We start from the raw sequence: 10,459 nt of genomic DNA on the forward strand, positions 1-10,459 counted from the left end.
TTCAACACGTCGACTTTGATACCCAAACCAATCACGCTCCGCCACTTCAATAAGTCCACGCTTACACCCTCCAACCCACTCGCACTGACAAAACTGCCCTAAACCAAACCTCTAAGTTCCTCCACTCGAAGCCGAAAATCACTTCCCAAGAAGGTTATTTCAGTCATTCTATCTCGTCTCATCAGAGCACTACGTTACGGAGTTACAGTGTCGTCTCTCTTTTCTTCTGGAGCGATCAGACTTATTTACTGTACCCTTAAAAACCAGGTAGACAAAATTACACAGAGAAGAAAAGCAAAATGGGACGGAAGAACTGAGGAGTTGGTGAGATTTGATTCATCGTTCCTGCTTGATCTTGGTGAATTCTGAGCTGAATCGTCGTTCTTCGCCATGGCTGCACCGTTTTTCTCAACGCCGTTTCAGCCCTACGTGTACCAGGTACTCGCTGTTCGGGGTTTTCCTTTGAAATTTAGGGTTTTTGATCTGTTAATTTTGGTTCCGGTTGGGGTTTTTGATTGGTGGGAGTAGTGTTTTGGTTAGCTGAAATTGATCTGTGTTTGTCGACTGTAATGTGGAAGATGTAGCGATCTTTGCATCTGCTTGGGATTTTGAGTGTCAATGTTGATTGAAGAATTGCAAAGTTTGATAGGATGTTTAAGATTTGGTTAGATAGTGTTAGAATGATAAAATTGAGATGAAATGGAGTCGAGTGAGAACCATATTAGGTAGGTGATTAGTCGAAAGCTAGATAAGGTAGATTGGTGATTGGCATACGTTTCATGGAAATGTTGATGATATAATAGTTCTGATTTTCGGCTGTACGGTACTTGGTTGATTCTTGAATTCCAAGTTCCAACTTTAGGGATCCAGAATGTGGTGGCTAAGAGGTTTAACACTGCACTGAATGTGGTTGAAAACAGTGGTGATTTAACCGCTAATTCAGTATGGGTAATGCTTTGGTGCATGGGCATGCTTTGCCTGTCTGAAGTCAAGTCAGTTAGGGATGATAGGTGCTGCATTCATGGTATGATTGGGTCACCACTAGTCTATATATTCATCATTGAAACCAAGATCATCAGCCTCAACAGTTAGCGGCTTTCTTTCTGTGGAACTAACGCATTGGCTTTGGGGGCGACCTTTTTGCACTCATCTGTAGTCTGGGAAAGGCGTGCAGTGTAGTCTTAGGCTCTCGTTAATGAATCTTGATGTCTACGGGTTTGGGGATAGTGAGGTCGAAAGATGATGGAAACTGATGTTAGGCATGAGATCATATTTCTGATTGGTTTGGATATCGGTCCTGCTGGCTGTCCTTTGTCCATAAAAAGATTGTCCATGTGTTGCATTAGGATCGTGTGGATAATTCTTGATCATATCAGGCTGCATGATCCAGGCACCCCATTCAGAAATTGTTTTATCAAGACTTCAGACACAGATGTGAAATTCTGAAGGATTACGGACTGGATAAAATAGTTGTGCACGAACATGGCACATGTTGCACATTCATAGTCATGTCATTTCTCTCCGAGAGAGTGCCTATGCTAGTAATTACTTGCTGTCTTGATCTCTAATCACTTGTTAACATGACTTTGATTATTGGCGTAAGTCAGTCGGCGTAAACTATCATTTGTGTCATGGATATCAACACCTGATTACTTATGATAAATTAGCATGCTTACGTGATGAATATGGATACATTCAGTTTTTATTACACATGGTGCACAAATTTAGGAAAATGATACTTACATCAAGAAGATGAAAAAAATCATAAATGTTTTAGTTATGTTACTTAGATCTCCATCTATCAAATATTAATTGACAGTGGCATCATTTGGATAATCCATCCGGATCAGTAATTTATTTTATTGCATAACATAAAGTTGCATTTCTCAGTTTATCAATAAAAGCAGTTATTGACAGAAACTCTTGGTATGGAGATGCATGCTGAGTTTGCAAACCAATAGGACTTCTAATCTTGTCACAATACTTAAAAGCCATGGCATTGGGATATATAATTTGTTGTATTCATACATGATATTTTACTCATCTCACTTCTAATAGTCAACATATATATGTAACGGAGTCCTATATTTCCACAATTTCTTTTAGGATGCCTTATGAGTATGGTGCTGTTGGGTTCATGGAAAATATGCAAACTTGGGTTGATACGTTCTCCTGCTATAACTTTTATTGAAATCTTGTGTAGAAGTTTGAAACTTTGAATATATTATCAATTAGGAGAGGCATATATCATACAAAGTATAAAATCTACCGTATAGATTGAATACTATCTACAGATTTTTACTCGTTTATCATAGGTCTCCTGCTATTGCCGCCACTGGATATCTGGTGTATAGAGATATCCTGAATGTATACTTATCCAACAGAAACAAAATGTTTTTTTTTTTTTTTTTGGCTTGGAGAATTTTAGTTACTTATTTCCATTTCTTTGCTCAAGCATTGTACTTTTACATATAAAAGTAACATATGCTTTGACTTGAAATTTCTCCTTGATGGTGAGTATTGTAGATATCTCTAGCTTATGCTCATTGATCAAGGCATCCATATTTATATTTAGTTGGGTTGTGCCAATAAACATCTTTGCAACTACTTGACGATATATGCTATGGTACTGTTATCTCACATGTGGAGTTATGTTTGGTAATGTCCTGTAGAGTCCACAAGATGCTATGATACCGTTTCAAATTCTGGGCGGTGAAGCTCAACTGGTGCAGGTATACTCTATAATAACCCAACCTATATCATTTTATTTATGCATGTCTTTTCTCCTGTATCTTCCAATCACTTTTCTAACTGGAAGTTAAACCTTCTTCCTGCCTTTCAATGTCAGATAATGTTGAAGCCGGAAGAAAAGGTTATAGCAAAGCCTGGTAAGTTCCAACAAGCCTGGACTTTTAATTCATAAGGTGCATTATAGTTGTCATATTCGTTTGACTGATTTTGGTATAGTTCCACCAACCAAAGTAGAGAACATTTAAATTGTTGTTGTCAATGTCACATGGATGAATAAATTTAGGTTCAATGTGCTTCATGTCTGGGTCGATCGAAATGGAAAATGTTTTTGTTCCTGAAAATGAAGTAGGGGTGTGGCAGTGGCTTTTTGGCAAGACAGTGAGTAGCATAGTTTTTCACAATAACGGTCAAGGCGATGGGTTTGTTGGAATTGCTGCACCTTCGCTGGCCAGAATTCTCCCGGTTCGTTGTCTTAAGCACGCTAAATTTTAGGAATTTATTTTATTACTTTTGTATAGATATTGTTCCCAATCACCATCTGTAACATATTGTAGTTTTTTTTTTCTTTTTTCTTTTCTGTTTGACAGATTGATCTGGCAATGTTTGGTGGAGAGATTTTGTGCCAGGTACAACTAATTTATTCATTGTTTCACTAATTGTTTTCAGTTTCTATTAGTCGCCCTGTTTGTAGTGAATAAATTTTGATTGTCCATACTTTCTTTTGTTACAATTGACATACACCTTTATTGTCTTATCAACTGGATTTTTATGGGACTTGTTAAATTTTACAGCCAGATGCATTCCTTTGTTCCGTTAATGATGTTAAAGTCAGTAATACAATTGACCAAAGGGCTCGTAATATCATTCCTGGTGCAGAGGTAAGATACTGGGGAGTTTCAGAATTTTTTTCATTTTTGTTTTCTGAGCATTCTCCTACCATTAATTAATTTCTTTTGTCCCCCCCCCCCCCTTAATTTGTCTCCTTCATTTGTTTTTCAAAGTTCCATGATTTTTCTTTGTTTATCTAATTGCAGTGTTGATGTTACTGTAGGGTTTTCTAAGACAGAAGCTATCTGGCCAAGGGCTTGCATTTATAATTGCAGGTGGATCTGGTAAGCATTTCTTGAGGCATTATGTCTTGTATGCATATTTCAGATTGGGCACTCCTAAGAGTTTGGTTCTGCTACAGATTCTACAGATATGTCACTGTTCAATCGGTTCTTAGTTGTTAGATGTCAATTTCAATGTGTGGTTTTATTTATTTGCTAAATCAAACCACCTCTCTTGTTTTCTTCCTTTCCTCTCTCCCTTTTTGCTCTGATTTTTACCTCAGGTTCTAAACCAAAAGTATTTGCAGTTTCTTTTGTTGCATGAAAAATAAACTTCTCACATTGTCTCTCGATCAAAACTAGCAAAATCCTAACCTCTCTTTTCAAGAATACTCTTCCATAGAACTTTTCAGTGATAGTAAAAATGGAGATGCATAGGACATTCAGAAAAGTGGGAGATACAAAAGGCTCTTTGCACAATCATTCTTTGCTATTCATAAAATGCTCTATAAGAAGTGTTAAAATAAGGGACAAAGTTCTGCCACTTTAGTTGAAAACTCTTGGAATAATGTTCCTTCTTGGCCAATCTAGATAGTTATCACTTAATTGGACTTGGACTAATCCTGGAATTTTTCTGGCTTTCTTCATTTTTGCTAGTTGTACAAAAAAATCTTGAGGTGGGCGAGGTACTATCTGTTGATGTTTCTTGTATAGCAGCTGTGACTACAACAGTCAACGTTCAAATCAAATACAATGGGCCCATGAGAAGAGCAGTGTTTGGTGTAAGTTGCTTCAATTTCTGGAACTTTGCAGTATCCTTTTGTTATTGCTTCTATATTGATAACGTGGTTGCATGCCCTCAACTCCTGAGCTGGGTTACTTGGACTGAAGGGTTATAGTGGGAACCACCTGTTAGGTGATTTGATTGAACCTGTATACAGTGGATGACCAAATAAAGTCCTCCACAGTGCTGATAAATTCTTTCGGATGCAAATGACCCTGTTCTTGGGATGTTTCTCCTTTAGATAATGATAACCCTCTGCTAAATGCTTTTAGGATCCCCAGATTTTACATCTTTAATCTTGCCTTTTCTTTTTGTTTCCAAGAATCAAGTTTCCCTAACTGTTTTACATATATCAGGGTGACAATCTAGTAACAGCTGTTTTAACCGGACCAGGCATTGTCTTCATTCAGAGTTTACCTTTTCATCGATTTTCTCAGCGTATTGCTAGGTAATAACTTCTTGGAAAACAAACTTTAAGGATTTTTTTTCCTCATCTCTCCTGTATTTTCCTTATTTTCACGTAGTTATGCTTTGTAGCTTTTTAACAAATGTATGCTTTCTGGTTACAGGGCAGTTACATCACCAAACATGAGGGAAAATCCAAAGTTCGTCATGCAGATAGCCATTTTCTTTTTCTTGGCATATGTTGTGATTATATCTTCATTAATCTTGACCGATGTATGAAATTACTTCTATTTACGGGATAACCAGCAGTATCATAGCGGTTCTTTTCATACAAGATGGTTGCTGTAGCTTGATTCAGTTTCAATATGACCAGATCAATAGAAACAAGGGATTTTAGAAGAGAACTTTGGTGGTGGAAATGCTTTGTAAATTTCTTTTTTCTTTTGGAAGGATGTACTGTAAATTTAGATAGTGGGCGTTTTACATGTACTCGAGCAATTATATGCAGGTGGTTTTTCCTTTTCTTGGCTATTTCCTTACGCATAAGATGATATTTTTGGTAACATTTTTGTTTCCTTTTCGTACAGAAAATGAGATTCGAGATAATACATGAAAGAAATGCAGAACAGAGTAGAAATGAGATTAGAGATTACTTGAAAGAAATGCAGAACAGACTAGTTAACAATAGAGTTACATAAGAAATGATGGAACAATAAGGGTGATGAATGTCACCATCTTCATTAAAAGAACAGATCAGTTCAAAGTTTGTACAATTACATTACTTCCTATTCAAAATCAGATCTATTTGTGCCTCATTACTGGCAAATAAATTGTTAAGACTCCTACAATAGTCAAACATAGACATCTACTGCAACTCTGGTCTCCTTGCCTCAATAGGCTCCCAGTATTGGCTGCATGGTTGATAACTCTGTCATCTTTGGAACCACATTGTTCCTTGTATGAGTGCAATATGAGAACCCAGGAGGAGCGTCAACATTCTGCCCTCTCTTGAAGAAGGGATGCTGGAGAGCTTCCTTAGCACTAGGCCTTTTCGAAGGGTCCCAAGAACAAAGAGACTCTATGAGATCGATGGCCGATTCACTGGCATATGGCATCAATGCTCGAAGACCCACACCATTCTCCGGCCCAAGTTTAGGCATCTTCATAAATGTTGCCAAAAACATCCCTTCCGTCCATGAATCCCAAGTTGGAGCCCCTATGACATGGCATATCTTGTACAGCTGATCCGGCGCATCGTCACCCTTGAAGAGAGGCCACATGAGAAAGAGCTCTGCTATGATTGTCCCCATCGCCCACATGTCTACTTTCTCATCGTACTCAAAGGGTCGAAGCCTCTCGTGTTTCACGAAGGCTCGAAACAGCATCTCCGGGGCTCTGTACCACCTTGTGGTGACGTAATGATGATGGAATTGGTCGCCGCAGTCGATCTCCGTCGCAGTACCCAGATCCGAAATCTTAATGACGCCATTGTTCACCAAAAGATTCTCCGGCTTCAGATCCCGGTGCATGAACCCTCGTTGGTGATGCATGAATTCAAGGCCTTGCAACACCTGACGGCTCAATGATCGGATTTCGGCCTCCGAGAAAGGGATTCTCCTGCTCCGCCTCTCATTAATAAGATCACCAAGGCTCCCCTCCATGTACTCAAAAATAAAGAAGACGTCGTCGTCTTGGTGTTCAACACCCTTGAGGCTCACTATATTGGGGTGCTCCAAATTTTGGAGAGCAAGGATTTCCGGTTCACATGCCGACGGATCGCCGTTTGGCTTCAGCTGTTTGATCGCCACAAACTGACTGGTGTAGTTGTCGATGGCCTGATACACCCACCCAAAACTCCCCTCACCAACCAGCTTTAGTATCTCGTATCTACCCATGGAATTGAACAAAACCCAGACACAAATCAAAGAATTGAAAACCTCTCAAGTAGTCTTGGACTACGAAATCAGTAGTGTTGATTTCGCACCACTAGCTACTCATCCTCAGAAGAATTAGAAACCCAAAGAATTGGAAACCCTAGCGCACACTTAACACTCTCCACCGAAATTGGGAAGAAGAGCAGTGGATTCATTCGCGGAGTCCTCGGATCCTATTTATAATTTCCCATCACTCCCTTTTCCTACTCACCTGCGGACTTGATTTTCGGCAAGGGCATTTCAGTCATTTGCTTTACTTGCGTGAGCCCAAAGCTTGAAAACGCGTCCTGATTCACGAGGAACAAAGCGACACCGTTTCTCGCGAACTCAACAGGTTGTCTTCAACTCTTCATGTCTTAGTTTACTTGGGCTTCACGCGTCAACAACACCAGATAGGCGGTTAAGCCCGCGCCAGTTGCCAAAACGCGCTTTCTAGCGAGTGGCGAGAACGCGCTTCACTCGCGTCTATAATACGAGAAAATCCGACCCCCTTTTATCATTTTACCTTCTCTCTTTTGGGATTATCCATCCCCAAATTTCCCCCAAACGAAACCCTAGCGGCCGTTCAGCCATGATTCTTAACCCCCGAAGGCTTGATTTTCAATCCCGCAGGTTTCGATTTCTGAAGGTTTCGATTTCTCTCGATTTGGGGTCATCGGAGACGAACACAGTTCGCGATTGTTCCCGGAGATATCCGCGCGGCCCAACCCGATCGGCGGTTCCGCTTCCACGATCCGACGTCGTTTCGCTGTCAATTGAATCCACCGGATCGATTCCGCAGCCCTAGAGTTCTCTGATTCTTTCAGATTGCTTCAAGAATATCAAAGTCTTTGTTCGTTGCAATTACAGAGGGGTTTTGCTATTGCCTATGAGATTTTTCAGATTCGATTCGAATTGCGACGATTCATCGGCGGAGGGTTGCAGAAGTCTTTATCTGGTGCGAGGTATCGAATCGGTGATCGGAGAAGAGTTAGGGTTCGGCGTTCAAGGGAGATTGGAGACCTTCTGCGGCGGTTTGAATTGATTGATCTCAGTAGAGTAATCGGAGAAAAAAAAAGAAGAAAGAAAATAAGAGCTTGAATTTTTGTACTGTTTGATTATTTTTTCTTTGGAGTTTAATATAAGGCCTTTATATTTTTTAAAATCAAGGCCTTTGATTATCGTTGGGTGTTTGTTCTTGTTGTGGTGTTATACCTAATTTCTTATTTGGAAGGAAAAGAAAAAAAAAAGAATATTTACCATGGCGGTGTACTATAAATTTAAGAGCGCAAGAGATTATGATTCTATTGCTATGAACGGTCCTTTCATCTCAGTTGGTATACTCAAAGAAAAAATATTTGAATCCAAGCATTTTGGGAGGGGTACTGATTTCGACCTTGTGGTCACCAATGCCCAGACTAATGAAGGTTGGTTCGATTAAGTTTTAGTTATTCCCTTCTTAACTTTTTTCTAATTGAAATATGGGTCCTGGGAGTGTGAGTTGATTGGTATGATTTTGGGGTTTTCAAAACTAGTTTTGGGGTTGTCTTAAATTTTAAGTGATCTCAAATCTAGAAGGATGTTATATTGCTAAACTTGAGTTCACATTTAGTTCACTAGTTGCCACCGTGTGCCTTGACTTTAGATTGACTTCATATGGATGTCTTTACAATTTATATTGAATGGAATGCACAAATATTGTTGGCATTGGTGGCTGGTACGGAATGCACATAATTTGGCTATCAAAACTTTTGTGCTGTGTTGGATCATGGACCTAGTTGAGGAAGAAATTGAAAGTTTCAAAGTAAAAGTTTAATTGGAGGGTGACCAAAGCATTTGGTAAGGTGAAAATAGCTTCATCCTATAATTTTAAATCGATGGATATTGCTTGCATTATGCAAAGCATTTATTCATTTATTTAATTTTCTCCTCCTTTATTTCCATGGAATGCCATGAGAAGAACTAGGAAGAGCATCTAGCAAGAAGGAAGTATACATATATAGAAATATTTATCCTTTAAGCATGGGGCTTTTTCGCAATATGAAGTACTTTGAGGATCTACCGCCAAAGATTTAGCATTACATTCTGGGTCATATTTGTCTTTTTCACACCATACATTGTAAAACACTTTGGGACACCCGTTAGCATTCGCAGCCATCATAGTAGCTAATACATATAAGCATATAGATGTTTCAAAATCGAAAAACGAAAATTATATACGTGAATTCCTAGAAATAGGTACAATGACTAATGTTCAAGTATATATTTTCTTCGGCAATAAGACATCAATAATGTTATGCAAGCAGCCATTCAATTGAATTACAACCAACAGCGGAGGAAAATTTTTCATGACTCTTAACGCAATTCAGTGGTAATAATAAAGTATAACTATAACTATTATTTGAGTCATATTTAATAATTCGATCAACCAACTTTAATAATGGATGAAAACTTCAACCAATAAATGTGGACAATTACCAAGAACAATGAGAGTTTACTTGAATCAAGAACAACTAGGATAATGTGAAAGCTGATTAACATCCCAACTTTGGCCATTTTCACTTTACAACTTGTAATTACAAATAGTTTTGAATGATGTTGTACTTATATAGAAGTTCATGGATGAAATTGTTTAAAATGTTAGGTATAAGTAGCTAGTAAACAAATTTACTATATACTAATTCTCAACGCACTGTTCATCGGCTTATGAACAGTGCCGGCTCGAGCCGAGCAGTCACTGTGAAATTACGATTTTGCCTTGATTTTCTGTCCTAGGTATAAAAGCCTTCTTCTGCGTGAAAGAGTTTGTTTTATTTGAATAATTGTGGAAATCCTAATCTACACGAATTGGTTTGTGATGACCAATTCTTTACGAATATCCCTAAAGTTTAGGAGACATTGTTTAGCTGTTGTTATCATGATGATTAGACTAGTCATATTGTAGTGGACTAGCTGTTGCTTTCTTTCCGTAAAGTTGGTTGTAGGTTTACTATTTAAACCATGCTGATTAGTCAATAAAAGTACTTTTGAATTCTAGATATTCTTCTTCTTGTTTACTGTTTTCTGTCAAAACTATTTTCTATCAGTGGTATCAGAGCCCCCACTGGGCCTGAGGTAGGAAGAAAGCAGCAGCTTTCAATTTGCAGCAGCAAGTATCATGGTAGCAGAATCAAACTTTGTGCAGCCTTCAATCCCAAAGTTTGACGGTCATTATGATCACTGGAGTATGCTCATGGAGAACTTCTTGCGGTCAAAGGAGTACTGGTGTGTTGTTGAAAATGGGGTTAATGAATCAGCAGCTGGAGTGGCACAGACAGAGGCTCAACAGAAGAAATTAGAGGAACTGAAGTTGAAGGATCTTAAGGCTAAGAATTATTTGTTTCAAGCAATTGACCGTGATCTTTTGGAGACCATTCTCCAAAAGGACACATCGAAACAGATTTGGGATGCCATGAAGCAGAAATATCAAGGGTCCACAAGAGTGAAAAGGCAGCAGCTGCAAGCTCTTCGCAAAGAATTTGTGGTTCTCCACATGAAGGAAGGAGAGTCCACTGGTG

The 10,459-nt window shown here is 38.8% G+C and overlaps 2 protein-coding genes across 2 annotated transcripts; one reads left to right on the forward strand and one right to left on the reverse strand.

Annotated features, from left to right (window-relative positions):
- The first annotated feature begins 213 nt into the window (after positions 1 to 213).
- Positions 214 to 5,520, forward strand: LOC133742998 (uncharacterized). The gene is made up of 10 exons (XM_062170735.1): positions 214 to 438; positions 2,673 to 2,732; positions 2,849 to 2,888; positions 3,035 to 3,213; positions 3,339 to 3,377; positions 3,543 to 3,629; positions 3,803 to 3,863; positions 4,458 to 4,582; positions 4,941 to 5,032; positions 5,154 to 5,520. The coding sequence occupies exons 1-10, from the start codon at positions 391 to 393 to the stop codon at positions 5,266 to 5,268; spliced, it is 846 nt and encodes a 281-aa protein (XP_062026719.1). The 5' UTR covers positions 214 to 390; the 3' UTR covers positions 5,269 to 5,520.
- Positions 5,521 to 5,879: 359 nt separating this feature from the next.
- LOC133744813 (cyclin-dependent kinase F-3-like) lies at positions 5,880 to 6,884 on the reverse strand. The gene has a single exon (XM_062172856.1). The coding sequence runs from the start codon at positions 6,882 to 6,884 to the stop codon at positions 5,880 to 5,882; it is 1,005 nt and encodes a 334-aa protein (XP_062028840.1).
- Positions 6,885 to 10,459: the final 3,575 nt, after the last annotated feature.

Source organism: Rosa rugosa, chromosome 4, assembly GCF_958449725.1.
Source record: "Rosa rugosa chromosome 4, drRosRugo1.1, whole genome shotgun sequence".
NCBI lineage: Eukaryota > Viridiplantae > Streptophyta > Magnoliopsida > Rosales > Rosaceae > Rosa > Rosa rugosa.

What these genes read in the sequence shown, in the direction of transcription:
- LOC133742998 (XM_062170735.1), top strand. Translation starts at nt 391, where the DNA reads ATGGCTGCACCGTTTTTCTCAACGCCGTTTCAGCCCTACGTGTACCAG. An exon ending in GTGAAGCTCAACTGGTGCAG is followed by an intron (nt 2,733 to 2,848) that starts GTATACTCTATA and finishes TTTCAATGTCAG; the next exon opens with ATAATGTTGAAGCCGGAAGA. An exon ending in CGCTGGCCAGAATTCTCCCG is followed by an intron (nt 3,214 to 3,338) that starts GTTCGTTGTCTT and finishes TCTGTTTGACAG; the next exon opens with ATTGATCTGGCAATGTTTGG.
- LOC133744813 (XM_062172856.1), bottom strand. Translation starts at nt 6,884, where the DNA reads ATGGGTAGATACGAGATACTAAAGCTGGTTGGTGAGGGGAGTTTTGGG.